Here is a 15,369-nt window from a genome sequence, read left to right on the forward strand (position 1 = left end):
AGTAGCTGGGATTACAGGTGCCCACCACCACACCCAGCTAATTTTTGTATTTTTAGTAGAGATGGGGTTTCACCATGTTGGCCAGGCTGGTCTCAAACTCATCTCATGATCCACCCGCCTCAACCTCCCAAAGTGCTGGGATTACAGGCGTGAGCCAGTGCACCTGGCCAGAAAACAGATTCTTATTGCACTTATGCAAATAACTATACTGCTACAAGTTGAAAATACTCACAAATAGCTTCCAAATTTTGGAGAAATCAGGCAGAGAGAAACAAATATGCTCCAAACTTTGTCCACAGGAGTCTATTTTACTCAATCGTTAAAAGCTAAAGTTTTTTTTTTTTTTTCCTGAAACTTGCATTCAAGAGCACCTGTTAAAGTTTTGTTTTGTTTTGTTTTCAGATAGAGTTTCCCTCTGTTAACCCAGGCTAGAGTGCAGTGGTGGGGTGTTGGCTCACTGCAATCTCGACCTCCTGAGTTCAAGCGATTCTGCTGCCTCAGCATCCCAAGTAGCTGGGATTACAGGTGCCTGCCAACACACCTGGTGAATTTTTTGTAGTTTTAGTAGAGATGGGGTTTCACCATGTTGGCCAGGCTGGTCTCGAACTCCTGACCTTGTGATCTGCCCACCTCAGCCTCCCAAAGCACTGGGATTACAGGCATGGTCCACCATGCCCATCCCCTGTTAAAGTTTTATAGCTGATTAAAGGCCAGGCACAGTGGCTCACGCCTGTAATCCCAGCACTTTGGGAGGCCAAGGCAGGTGGATCACCTGAGCTCAGGAGTTTGAGACCAGCATGGCCAACAAGGTGAAACCCCGTCTCTACTAAAAATACAAAAATTAGCTGGGCATGGTGGCATGTGCCTATAATCCCTGCTAGTCAGCAGGATAATCTCCAGATAATCACTTGAACCCCAGAGGTGGAGGTTGCGGTAAGCCAAGATTGAGCCATTGTACTCTAGCCTGGGCGACAGGGCAAAACTCTGCCTCAAAAAAAAAAAAAAAAAAAAAACACCAAAACTGCTTGAAACCTGCATAAAAAAAAAGTAAAAATAAAGACAAAAAAAAAAAAAAAAAAAAAAAAAAAAAAAGTTTTATAGCTGTTTATAAAACAATCTTCTAAAGAGGACCAAAATGAGACAACAATTGTTTGTGGATGACAAAAACATTTTAGGGCAGCTACGGTCAAAGACACAATTGACAAGGAAATTTGTTACCTCTGTGGTATGCAATAATTTAACATAACAATAATTATTACTGATAACATATACTGAGGCATATCAGAATTATAGGAATCTTATACAATTTTGTAGCACATACTAATAACATATTTCTATAAATATAACACAAAGATAGTTAAATACCATTATACATTTGACAACATTTCCTGCATGATTTTATTTATTTATTTTTTTTTGAGATGAAGTCTTGCACTGTCACCTGGGCTGGAGTGCAATGGTGTGAAACTGAAACCTCCACCTCTTGGGTTCAAGTAATTCTTCTGCCTCAGCTTCCCGAGTAGCTGGGATTACAGGTGCTCACCACCGTGCCTGGCTAATTTTTTGTATTTTTAGTAAAAGTGGGATTTCATTATGTTGGTCAGGCTGGTGACCTTCTCTGGCCTCAGCCTTCCAAAGTGCTGGGATAATAGGCATGAGCCACTTACCTGGTTCCTGCATGATTTTAATACATTAAATAAACTGAATATGTCTGGGACTTTAGGGGACCTAGCTTTTTTTTTTTTTTAACTTAGAATTTGATCTTGTAAGGTTTGTTAAATATCAGAGGTTTAAAAACTGGATATCACAAAACAGAATCCCAGGTCATCGTAAGTCATTCATTTAGCCAAAATGATAATTCAAAAAAATTTAAAAAGAAAAACCTTTATTCTGATAGGTGACTCGGCCTTCCAAACAACAAGACCCAATGAAGACAGGATGAGGCCAAGGGAATCTGTTTCTTTTCTCTCCCCTCCCCCACCCATTTTTGTAGTTTACTTAAAAGGCAAACAGAAATTTTTCATTGTCTCTCAATATGACATAAACAGGCCGGGCGCAGTGGCTCAAGCCTGTAATCCCAGCACTGTGGGAGGCCAAGGCGGGTGGATCACGAGGTCAAGAGATCGAGACCATCCTGGTCAACACGGTGAAACCCCGTCTCTACTAAAAATACAAAAAATTAGCTGGGCATGGTGGTGTGTGCCTGTAATCCCAGCTACTCAGGAGGCTGAGGCAGGAGAATTGCCTGAACCCAGGAGGCGGAGGTTGCGGTGAGCCGAGATCGCGCCATTGCACTCCAGCCTGGGTAACATGAGTGAAACTCCGTCTCAAAAAAAAAAAAAAATATGACATAAACAGCTTTTTTAAAAGGGAAAACCAAATTCCATGTTTGCATTAGTGCATCTTTAATAACAATGATAGTTTTAAATAAAATTTTATAAATCTATCCTGGTTTAGTTTGACCATATGTCAGATTTTCATAAACCTTTTAGAACCCTTTACAATTTTCCATTAAACAGCAGATCAATTTTCTTTTTCTTTTTTTTTTTTTTTGAGACAGAATCTCGCTCTGTTGCCTAGGCTGGAGTGCAGTGGAGTAGTCTCGGCTAACTGCAACTTCCGCCTCCCAGTTTCAAGTGATTATCCTGCCTCAGCCTCCCGAGCAGCTGGGACTACAGGTGCCTGTCACCATGCCCAGCTAAGTTTTGTATTATTATTATTTTTTTTTGAGATGGAATTTTGCTCTTTGTTGCCCAGGATGGAGTGCAGTGGAGCAGTCTCGGCTCACTGCAACCTCCGCCTCCAGGTTCAAGTCATTCTCCTGTGTCAGCTTCCCAAGTAGCCGGGATTACAGATGCCTGCCACCATGCCCGGCTAATTTTTGTATTTTTAGTAGAGACAGGGTTTTACTATGTTGGCCAGGCTGGTCTCAAACTCCTGACCTCAGGTGATTTGCCCACCTCTGATTCCCAAAGTGCTGGGATTATAGGCATGAGCCACCATGCCTGGCCTAATTGTTGTATTTTTAGTAGGGGCGGAGTTTCACCATATTGGACAGGCTGGTCTTAAACTCCTGACATCAAGTGATCCACCTGCTAAGGCGGGTGGGATTACAGCTGCAGCCAACAGATCAATTTTTAAGGAAACCTTGTTATTCAGACACATGGGCCCAGATTCTGGCCCCACATCAGTGTATTTCTATTTTAATATTTTAACCTATGGAAAAAAAGCTAAATAAATCCCTTTAAATCTTAGCCAACTTGCATATACCCACAGAACTTTTTCACAAGATTAACCCTTCGCAAACCCTTTTCAACTTGCTTCATTTTGTCCCATTACTCTTTTAGGTTAAGATAATCTTTAAAACCGTCTTAACTAGATAAAATTACATTCCCTTTGACAAAAACCATATTCCCATGCCTTCTTATAATCTCCCATCAAAACCACATTCTACTTTCCTTCTATACCTTGCAACCTTGTATATAAAACTGTTTCTCCAGTCTCTTAATTACATGTTACAATGTTAACTCTTAGCAACATTTATTTTGGTGAAAAACCTGATAAGTAAGTGATTTTAATTATGTACTGGGGATGGAGCCTAGAACATCAGACAGAAGTGCAGATAAGGTCTCACTCTTTTCAGCTTAGCTAGGGGGCATGGCTCTCCACAGTCCCCAGACCTTGTCTATAATCTACGCTCCGAAGTAGGTAAATTGAACAATTTTCAAAAGTCAAAGAAGCAGTTTATGACTTTAAAGCATTTAGCAAATCTGATATCTAACCTTAATTTAGACCAAATGTCTAAATTCAAGACATTTTTCTTTTACCAATAATTTAAAAATCTGCCTGTTTCCAAAAGATTACTAAAGTCATGTGAACAAAAGGCATTAAAGTTTCTATTTTTTTCTAATAAAATATGATTTAAGCCCCTATTTTTCTAAGCCAATTGATCAGAGTTCTTTTATACATAAACAGTATATACACAACACATACAGACAGATAGAAGATCCAGTAGTTGTTAAGATTTTTCATTTGTCAGTTTCTTAACTGGATTACTGGCTTCAGGGTAGAACACTTGGAGGAAGAGGGCCAGGAAAGCTTGCATTTTCTAGGGCCTAATAAGCAGACACAGCTACAAGGCAAACAAATCCCCAAAATTAAGGGTGCCATTTTATACTGGATCCTGGATCCACAAAAAGGAAGGAAATACTATGGGAGAAGGTCATGCAATGCTCCTACCATGCATTTGATTGCAAGGCAACCTAAAGCCAATCAGCCTATTTTGTAATCAGCCCATCCCCTTATTGGAGTCTCATCTCTCAGTCGGGGGTAGAGTGGGGATGCTTCCATATCTTCCAGGTAGCCAAAGCATGCTTCTCTGATCCAAGCATGCAAAGAGCCAATATACCTCCATAACTGCCATTAGCCATCCCTTAAAGTATATTTCCTACCTAGTTATTACACAGCAAGACTAAAAGCTCTTCCATAATGCAAATTAATTTTTGATACCCCTAAAAGTAAAAGCCATCAGATAACACAATGCACAACAGAACAGAGCCTTTGATTTTGAGAGGGATCTATTTTTTTCTCCTTCAATTCCTGGTGTTCCATGAGAAAAACAGGTTTCTGGTGCCTCCTCTGCTTTTTCTCAGGAGTCCCAGGCTGTTAGAATTTATCTTAGGTTCTCTTATGCTGACATCGAGTGGCAAGAACATAAAATGGAAAAACAATTGAGTTAACAGAGAAGAAAAAACCCTCTTTATTCTTCAGAAAAATAAGATCCAAGAAGATAAAAAACATAAAGACCTTTTAAATATTTGTACAGTGTGGGGAGATATCTAGGTAGATTGATAGACAGACAGACAGATAGATACATAGATAGATAGATAGATAGATAGGTATTAAGCTGATTTTAACTATAGAGCTGTTTTTTCTAAGAAAAAATCCTTTTAAATCTCTTTTTACCAGACTCTAGCCAGGACAGCCAATATTTCTGGCTTCTGAATTCTACTATAGGTAACTTTCCACATGGTAACTTAAGAACATTTATAAGTTTTAACTAAGGTTATAATTTAACCATGGACGCATAAGGTGTTTCCAAGAGATGGTAAGCAGGTTTTTTTTTTTTTTTTTGGTTGTTATTTTTTGTTTCTTTTTTCCAAGATTTAGAATCTCTCCAAGGGTAGTTCAGAGAAAGGAAAATCCAAGACAGTCAAGACAGAAAATGAGAAACCAGCCATTTTTCCCTCAATAAATGGCAAAGTTACACAAAGAACAAACCAGAAAGACATCATTCCTGAAACTAAGAATTGAACTCAGGTCAACAATGTCAAAAGATAAAGCCTTAGTTAACTAAGTTACACAGCATTGAACAGTTTCTATTGCTTTTCCCAGAAGTCTAGAGCAGCCGATTTCAAACTTGCAAAGGCTTTTAACTGCTTGAGATAATTTTTAGGGCTACTGACATGAACCCCAAATTTCCTGTCCTTGGATGGTGGAGACCAAGAGAAAGTATCCCCTCATGGTCATGAGGTTAAGCTCTTAAAGACACAAAACAAGACAGAGAAATTTCATTTGGTATTGGTTTCAGGGACCTGTAGCAAAGTTTGTAACCAACCAGCCTGCAGGGATGGCTTGAAACGTGGCCTTAAAGAGGTCCTAAACCCATGTTCTATCCTTTGATACCCTTCTCTCCACTACAGAAAGATAAATTCTTAGCACAAAGTGCACCAAATCTATTACAGTAGTCTCACAGATACTTTTTTTTCTATTAATTAAACTCTTGCAGGAGAGGCAAACAGCGACATTTACCATTTACACAGAGAGAGAGAGAAAGCAGAAACTTGGGCCGTAAAGATTTCTTACCCTTTCTGTCAGCATACTAGGTTTCCGGGTTCCCTTTCTCTGCAGCTTCCGGAAGAACAAATGACCTTTCTCGCTGTGCCATAGCTGTGGGGGTCAAACCATTTTACAAAAGAAAATCACCCTCTTCTGTTTTATGGAACCATAAAAAGATTCTAAATTTTGCAAGATGCTCCCCAATGGGCTGCATGGGGAGAAGGAAGGAGGCATTGGCAGAACCTAGGATACGCACTACCCAACACTACAGACACTCTATGACCTAGCTCCAGCACCTCACCATGGAGCAACAGACAGATACCCTGTGATACGGCTACAGTTACGGGATGTCTCCCCAAGACCATTCTCCATTGCAATTAAGTCCATGCTCATTGGGTCGGCAGTTCCCCACTAGCAGACAGGGTGCCAGAGTCAGCCCCTAGTCCAAGAGAACTATGTGGCTGCCTGGGCTAGCTTCTGGATCTGTCGCCAGAGGGGAGCTACCGAATCATGGGATAGCTGCAAGGGCTATCCCAGACGAACCCCCAAATTTGTAACCATACAATTGGTTCACCTTGCCCAGTACCTAGACAACCGATTTTTCAAGACAGAGGAACTGCAATAAAGAGTAACTGAGGCAGATCCCGCTGTGAGGGAGACTGGAGTTTCATCATTACTCAAATCAGTCTTCCTGAGCATTCGGGGATCAGAGTTTTTAAGGATAATCTGGTGGGTGGGGGAAGGCCAGTGAGTCCAGACTGCTGACTGGTTGGGTTGGAGATGAATTCATAGGGAACTGAAGCTGTCCTCTTGCACTGATTTGGTTCGTGGGTTCCTGGGTGGGGGCCACAAGTTCAGACTAACCAGTTTATTGATCTGGGTGGTGCCAGCTGATCCATCAAATGCAGGGTCAGCAGAATATCTCAAGTACAGATCTTAGGAACAGTTTAGGGAGGGTCAGAATCTTGTAGCCTCCAGCTGCATGACTCCTAAACCATAATTTCTAATCTTGTGGCTAATTTATTAGTTCTACCAAGGCAGTCTAGTCTCCAGTCAAGGAGACTTGTTTTGGGAAAGGGCTGTTCTCTTTGTTTTAAACTATAAACTAAATTCCTCCCAAAGTTAGTTTAGCCTATGCCCAGGAATGAACGAGGACAGAAGCAAGGTGAAACTGGTTAGATCAGATCTCTTTCACTGTCTNTTTTTTTTGAGACAGAGTCTCGCTCTGTCACCCAGGCTGGAGTGCAGTGGCACAATCTCGACTCACTGCAATCTCTGCCTCCTGGGTTCAAGCAATTCCCTCCCTCAGTGTCCCAAGTAGCTGGGATTACAGGTGCCCGCCACCACGCTCGGCAAATTTTTGTATTTTTAGTAGAGATTGGGTTTCACTATCTTGGCCAGGTTGGTCTTGAATTCCTGACCTTGTGATCCACCCACCTCGGCCTCCCAAAGTGCTGGGATTATAGGCATAAGCCACCACACCTGGTCAAATACAAGATGTTTTTTAAAAAATTTATTCATAATGAGTGCCCAGTATATAGTGGCACCACAATAAAATCTAAGTTTTCTTTAAAATTATTATTTGGCTGGGCATGATGGCTCACACCTGTAATCCAGCACTTTGGGGGACTGAGGCAAGAGGATCACTTGAGGTCAAGAGTTTGAGACCAGCCTGGCCAACATGGTAAAATCCCATCTCTACCAAAAATACAAAAGTTAGCCAGGTGTGGGTGACGGCACACACCTGTCATCCCAGCTACTTGGGAGGCTGAGGCAGGAGACTCTTGAACTCAGAAGCTGGGAAGGTTGCAGTGAGCCAAGATTACGCCACTGTGCTCTAGCCTGGACAACAGAGCAAGTCTCTATCTCAAACAAAATGAAACAAAAGAAAAATGAACCAAAAAACCCACCTCTATGAGGTTCCTGCTTAATTCAGCAAGACTGAATAAACAAAAAACAAATACAAATAAATTTTTTAAATTAAAAAAATAATACTCTATGGGGGCAGGGGAATGGAAGAGATTAAAGTGGGATTTGCCTGACCCTTTTCTGCTTTAGGTTATTGATGTAAAACAGGAAGGAGGGTGAAATATGACTAAGGAATAAGAACAATAAGAGATCTGAATATTTTAGTTAAATATGAAAATGTCATTGGGGTTTTATTTTCCAACTATCATCACATACTTTTCTCTGTTCTGAATGACACTTCAGGTCGATAATTTACTACAAACTACAAACAGCCCTACCTAACTTGGTTTCTAAACAAGTCAATCATTTCTTTCTGTGACATGAAGACATTTACCTGCTTAGTTCTTTTATTTTTTTGAGAAGCAGTTTTCACTCTTGTTGCCCAAGCTGGAATACAATGGCACAATCTTGGTTCACTGCAACCTCCACCTCCTGGGTTCAAGCAATTCTCCTACCTGAGCCTCCCAAGTACCTGGGATTACAGGTGCCCACCACCACGCCCAGCTAATTTTTTGTATTTTTAGTAGAAGCAGGGTTTCACTATGTTAGCCAGCCTGCTCTCAAACTCCTCAGCTCAAGTGATCCGCCTGCCTCAGCCTACCAAAGTGCTGGGATTACAGGTGTGAGCCACGGAGGCTGGCCTTACCTGCTTAGTTCTAAGGAGGTGATTAGATGGTTGACAGGGAACATTATTTTAAGCCTTTAAGTCTCTCCTCTATCCTACCTCTCCCTCCTTTAAAAAGAAGATACATTTCACAAAGGCTGAGGGGCAAACACCAAGAGTTTCCCAAATCAATAAGCTTAAATTTCCATTTCTGGGAGCTTTGTCCTGGTCAAACTGCTTCCCAGGGAGAGGTACACTGTGTTTCTCTTTTTCCTGAGTGATACTATATTGGCCTACACCCAGAGTCATTTTTACTCCGCTTTTCAACATGAAAACTTCTGCCTGGCCAGTCCTCCAGGGCAATTGCAATGGCTTGTCCAAGAGATAATACCAGTACATGCCTAAAAGCATCAAGCCTTCAAATGAGGTATGCTATTCATAGCAGTGTCATCTCTAGGCAGTAACTAACAGCAATTAACAGCAATTTTAAACTATGAGTAAAACACCTCACTGTCAAAAGTAGTACAGTAGTTTTTAAGATACAAACAATGCTGTACCCAGACTATAATGAATGTCCAAGGCAGAACACAGGAAAACAACTGCTTTTTCCTGGTTAATTATTTTTGAGGAAGGAGGAGGAGTCCTTTCTAAATCTGCATAACCAAATATAATCCCATTTGCTTAAGACAAGAACAACCACAAATGTAAAATGTTATTTCAGAAGTAACAACAAAAAAATTAAAACAACAGGATTAAAAAAAAAAAAGGAAATGGTTGGCATGGTGGCTCACGCCTGTAATTCCGGCACTTTGGGAGGCGGAGGCAGGCAGATCACTTGAGGCCAGGAGTTCCACACGAGCCTGGCCAATACAGTGAAACCCCATCTCTACTAAAAATACAAAAATTAGCCAGGTGTGGTGGCGCATCCTTGTAGTCCCAGCTACTAGGGTGGCTGAGGCAGGAGAGTCGCTTGAACCCGGGAGGTGGAAGTTGTAGTAAACCCTGATCCCCTAACTAACTGCACTGAAGCCTGGGGCGACAGAGTGAGACTCCTGCTCAAAAAAAAGAAGCATGTTTTAAGATGGGATCAGCAGTACAGGCCTATAGTTCCAGTTACTCCAGAGGCTCAGGTGGGAGAATTGCTTCAGCCCAGGAGTTCAAGTCTAACTTAGGCAACGTAGTGAATCCCAGTCTCTTAAAAAAATTTTTTAAAAAGCATAGTTTAGATAGAATCTAAAGGTGAAAGTGAGAAAAGGCTAGAACGTGAAAGGTATACCTCAAAGGATCTATCAAAAGGCACTGGGCCTAAGAAAGCAAAACTAGGCTCAGAAATATCTATGTTGGTAAGAGGAGAACAGCTCCGCCTACATGACAGTTCTTGTTCAATTCAAGGGTAAGATCTGAGGTTATCATACAGAAATAAAGAGAAGGGATTTGTGGGCACTGTGAGGAACAAGAAGGTTGGAACTAAACACTAAATACTACAATAATCATTACATTAAGCTATATTCATTCTATGGACCCAAAGTTTCCACTACACAGAGAATCTGGATCCTAAGATTTCCTCTACTGTCATAAAATACCTTTGTATACTAAATAGATAATATTTAACATTCTAAAATCAACTATATAACTGGCAAAAAAAAAAAAATTTCTAAAAAAAATGCACGTTGAAAGGCTTTCAGAGAAACACAACCAGCCCACCAGACCCTTGTGTGTTTGCTTTCTGATTTTTCTTTATAATTCTGTGGTGGCGGTTTCACCCAGAGCCCCCAGCCTCTGCAGAGACATGCAGAGCCCCGCCCCCACCCTACACTCTTATCATTAAGAGAATGCAGCTAGCGTTCCCGCCTCTTAAAACAAGTGAACAAGGCGCAGGATTCTAACAGGCGCCCGGCGGATTTCTCCTCGGGGCGGGGCTGGGACGGCCGGAAAATGGCGGCGGCGGTGGGTCCGAGGGTCACTCTCCAGGGCGCCCTTGACGGCTCTGCCGGCCGGGCCACCTACCTTGCTAGTAGGCGGCCTCAGAGCGTGGCATGAAGGGGCGGGAGGGGGCGGTGACGAGCACTTGGTGGCTCCAATGAACACCCAGGAGTCCGGGTCGCGCCCAATCAGTGCCCAGGCGGGGGAGACAGGGTAGGGTGCGCGCGGGCTGCGCGTGTGGCACACAGGGAACGCGCGGGAGCCTTCCTGCTGCCAGCCCTGAGCTGTCTGCCTAGCTGACGTCCGCCCGCCTTGCATCCCGGCCCCCGGCGCCCGCCGGAGGTCGCTGAGGAGTGAGACAACCTACTGATCCGCAGCCCGAGCCCAGGAGCGCCCGGTGCAGCGGTCGCTGAGCCGTCCTGGCGTCTGCTGCCATGACTGACTCTCCTCTCAGAGGAGACTCTTCCTCAGCGGTGGCTGCAGAGAGAGATGAGCGGCAGCTCCTGGCCGCGGGACCGTAAGACGGGTTCGTGGTCGGCCAGTTAGGGGGACGCTGCGGACGACCGTCTGCGCCCTCCCGGGCTACTTCCTTGGGCCCCGGAGGCTTGTGGCGGGCCCCGCAGTAGGCGGCATGTTCCCGCGGAGGCTGCTGGTCGCCTGGCTGGCGGGGGCGCGGGGCGGGGGCTTGTTGGCGCTGCTGGCCAATCAGTGCCGCTTCGTCACGGGCCTGCGCGTGCGGCGCGCGCTGCAGATCGCACAGCTCTACGGACGCCTCTACTCCGAGAGCTCACGCAGCGTCCTCCTCTCCCGCCTCTGGCGCCGGCTGCACGGCCGCCCTGGCCATGCCTCTGCCTTGATGGCGGCGCTCTCCAGCGTCTTCGTGTGGGATGAGGAGAGGATCCAGGAGGAGGAGTTGCAGAGGTGGGTGCTGCGGCGAGCTTGTTCTGGGCCCGGGGGTGGGGGTGTGAACCCTGGGCCCGCCCTGTGGTCGGTGGCCCTTGTTTACGCGGTGGTCTTTTAATTGGTGATGCATTCGATTGAACCTGCTTGAGCAAACCGTATTGCTGTTTGCCCCTATTGTGAATTTGATTTGTCAGATTACAAAATAGAACTCGAAGTGTAGGTTGGTATAGGAGGAGACTTTGAGTGGGGAGAGCAAGACAGTAAAAAAACAACATTGTAGAAATAGATATCGAAAGTATGGAGGCCGTTGTTCACATAATCTGTAATCTTTAACACACCCAGAAAGGTGCAAATTCAAAATAGATTTTAAATTTGGCCTGAGGATGGTGAGCTGCTGTTTGCAAAATGACTTCGATCCAGATGGGACTTAGGCCTTGTAAGAAATTCCAGGAGAACCCTCTGTCATCGTGACTCGTGGCATAATTGAGAGCCTGGAAGGGATTTTGCCCAGTTTACACAAACCAGCAGCCTCGATATTTGAATCTGTAAGAATTAGGTTAGATTTTTGCGACGTTAACTAGAACTTTGGGAATAGTGTCCCTTTAGACTCTGAGGTCATGCTATCATCATCAAAACTGTGAAAAGCCCAGTACCATTGATTACATTTGTTAATCTGTAGTTCTGAGACTGTAGATTCCAGGTAATCTCATGGGGAAACTGCTTTGGCTCTTAATTTACCTTGTGTTTGTATTTTCTTTGCAACAGATAGTCTTAAACTGTGCCCTCCCTGCACATAAAGCACTTTGTCGGCTGGGTGCGGTGGCTCACGCCTGTAATCCCAGCACTTTGGGAGGCCGAGGCGGGTGGATCACGAGGTCAAGAGATCGAGACTATCCTGGCCAACGTGGTGAAACCCCGTCTCTACTAAAAATACAGTATGTTAGCTGGGCTTGGTGGTGGACGCCTGTAATCCCAGCTAGTCAGGAGGCTGAGGCAGGAGAATTGCTTGAACCTGGGAGGTGGAGGTAGCAGTGGGCCGAGATTCGCGTCACTGCACGCCAGCGTGGGTAACAGCAAGGCTGCGTCTGGGGTGGGGGTGGGGAAGCACTTTGCCTCTAAACTCAAACTGTGATTTCTGGATCCAGAGACAATTCCCTCCTTCCACAGATCTCACACCCATCTGTTTATTCTAGATATTTCCTTCATAGGGAGACAACCTGTTATTCCACATTTTTTGTTAGGTTAAAAATTGAAATACCCCAATAAAGTTTATACCATGGCCTGTGTGGGAGGTGTAACACCCAGATGCCAGGGAGCTATTTGTGCCATGCTATGAATTATGGGTAAATGCAAGTCTATCTTAAGAACTGGGAATACTTTTCCTAGCAGGAAAGATAGTTTATAAATGCAGCTTAAAATAATAACAACAAACAATCTTACAAAAAAAGTTAAGCTATCAAAGCATGATAGATATTTTGGCTAGTTCCTGTTAGTGTGTTTTTGCTACTTGGCCATTGGTTATAATCAAAGTCTCTTGGGTGTGAGAAATAAAAGAACAGCAAGAAAACTTTTAGGTTGAAAAATTATCAGTTAACTTTGAATTTTCATTCTATTTTGATGATGAAATAACCGTGTTCCACAGTTAAGTTTGAGAGGAAAATCTCCAGTTGGAATTGCTGGGAGAGGAGAGGAGAAAGACCAGAAAAGGGCTACTGGGTACAAAAGAGAGGAACCAGGAGAGTTTAGGGGTGGGAGTGGAGTAGTGTTGGGGCTTAAGTAGTAGATGACACTCTTTGGCTTATTTTATGCACTTTTACGGATGATATTAATAGATCCTGGAGCCTCTGTTTAGCAGTGCTTCCTTGCAGGAGTAGTGGGGATAAAAGATAGGAAATGAACATAGTAAGCATTTGAGTTAGTCACTACTTAACCATAGCAGGGAGATCAGACCAATTCATGGCTGAGCCAGGAGTATTCATTCTGTTTCCGTCTGGTAAGACTGTCCCTGAAACCTGGAGGCAATTGAAATACTGTTGGTTCTAATCTAACTCCAAAAGAGGGACTGCTCTGAGTTAACCAGCTTTGGAATTTCAGTGCAGATGAACTCCAGAACACTTTTAGGCTGCACTTTGACTGTCTTTAGGGTTATTATAATAAACGCCCTCATTTAACATTTTATTGTTTGATTCATGTTTGAATTTGGTTTTTCATATAATTAAAATTTGATTATGTTGTTAATCTTGAGGATTTTTTTTTCTTTTTACTATATTTGCTAATGTGATGGGAAGGCAAATATGCTATTCAACAACTACATCTTGGTTGCACAGTGGTTCCTTGGGTCTTTGTTTTGATAGCTTATCGTGTTTATATTTTATTAAAATATTCTGGGTACAGATTAACTTATTTACTTTGTGTTCAAGTATTCTATTTCCTTTATAGTAAGCACTGCTGAGGTTGTCATAGCTAGCTTAGAACATCTTGGACTTCGTTTGTTCTAGTGAGATGATTTTTGGGTGCTTTCCATAATGGAGCACAGTTAGAGTGTGTCTCAAGTGCATTTCTTTCATTGTTAATGGAAGAAGAGCATGACTGTCACATGGCCCCTAAATTACAGCCTTTGGCTCATCTGTGCTGATTCTGTACCAACTTGTCCTGGCACAAACTAATTCGGACATGGCTGTCTTGGTTAAGTGGGTGGAATGTGTGGGGTGTCGTTTGAATGTGTGCCTTAAAGTGGCATGTGTTTTCCTTATGTTATTTGATTCCTATTCAGAATGACAAAGCATAACTTTGCCTTCTCTTCTTTTGTGCTTAAGAAGATCTTACTAAATATGGTCTTATTAATCAAGCACAGCAAGAAAATTTAAGAAGTGATTTTGACTGGCTGCTATGGCCAGATGTAGAAATGAGGTCTTTTAATACTTGTGCTAGTACCCAGTTGTCTTCAATTAAACAATCAACAAAAAAATCTTGGCATCACTGTGTTTGCCGCTAGCTGGCATTCTGTGATTCTAGGGCAAATCTAATGGAAAAGTACAGTAGTCATATTTTTGATTGCTTTGGAACAGTTAAAAAAATAAGTTACAGGAACAAATAGAGGAAGGATGTTAAGAAATGAAAGGCGAGGGGAAAATGTTCCATTAACCTCCTCATAGTTTCTTAAAAGTTACAGTTCATTGCTCCAGAAATTTGAGTAAATAAGTGCCATTGAAGTTGCATGAAGAAAATTGGCCATTTTCTCTTTTCTGTCTTTCAGGGCATTTGGGATATGTTAAACTTCAGTGTGTTATTGACTAAGTAAATGCTCAACATAAAGTCCTTTTGCCTTAAAGGGACTTTTTTTTTTTTTTGCCATTGTCACTTCAGGGTATCTTACTGATAAATCCCTAGAATCCTTTGCTAGCTCTTCAGAGCTGCATAAAAGTAGACCTCAATTTTTTGAGGTTGTCTTCATTATTTTACCATTAACTAGTTGTCCCAGAACTGCAATGAGCTAATTGATGTCTTTCCTTCCTTTCCCTTTTTTTCTTTTTTTTGAGACGGAATCTCGCACTGTCGCCCAGGCTGGAGTGCAGTGGCGCGATCATGGCTCACTGCAATCTCCGCCTCCTGAGTTCAAGCGATTCTCCTGCCTCAGCCTCCTGAGTAGCTGGGACTACAGGCGCCCACCACCACACCCGACTAATTTTTTGTATCTTTAGTACAGATGGGTTTCACCATGTTGGCCAGGCTGGTCTCAAACTCTTGACCGTGTGATCTGCCCCACCTCGGCCTCCTAAAGTGCTTGGATTACAGGTCTGAGCCACCGCATCTGGCCTCTTTCTTTTTTTTCTTGAGACATAATCTCACTCTGTCACCCAGGTTGGAGTGCAGTGGTGCGATCTCGCCTCATTGCAACCTCTGCCTCCCTGGTTCCAGGTACTTTCGTTTCTCAGGCTAGCCAGTAGCTGGGACTACAGCGGGGGCACCACCATACCTGTTTAATTTTTGTATTTTTAGTAGAGATGGGGTTTCACCATGTTGGCCAAGTTGGTCTTGAACTCCTGACCTCAAGTGATCCTCCCACCTTGGCCTTCCAAAGTGCTGAGCCAGGTGCCTAGCCCTATGTCATTTTTTTTTTTTTTTTTTTTTTT

General features: G+C 43.1%; 1 protein-coding gene and 1 long non-coding RNA gene across 3 annotated transcripts in view; one reads left to right on the forward strand and one right to left on the reverse strand.

Moving 5' to 3' along the window:
• The window catches only part of LOC108301063, a 26,536-nt gene extending 15,753 nt beyond the window's left edge, over nt 1–10,783 (reverse strand). For both annotated transcript variants that reach the window (XR_001823716.2, XR_001823715.2), the window contains exon 1: nt 10,701–10,783. This is a non-coding gene — a long non-coding RNA (uncharacterized LOC108301063). The remainder of the gene's footprint in view (nt 1–10,700) is intronic.
• The window catches only part of STARD7 (StAR related lipid transfer domain containing 7), a 23,420-nt gene continuing 18,471 nt past the window's right edge, over nt 10,421–15,369 (forward strand). The window contains exon 1 of the mRNA XM_017524135.2: nt 10,421–11,254. Coding sequence (XP_017379624.1) covers nt 10,965–11,254 — 290 coding nt within the window. The 5' untranslated portion in view covers nt 10,421–10,964. The remainder of the gene's footprint in view (nt 11,255–15,369) is intronic.

This window comes from Cebus imitator, unplaced genomic scaffold (genome assembly GCF_001604975.1).
Source record: "Cebus imitator isolate Cc_AM_T3 unplaced genomic scaffold, Cebus_imitator-1.0 Scaffold31, whole genome shotgun sequence".
Taxonomy (NCBI): Eukaryota; Metazoa; Chordata; class Mammalia; order Primates; family Cebidae; genus Cebus; species Cebus imitator.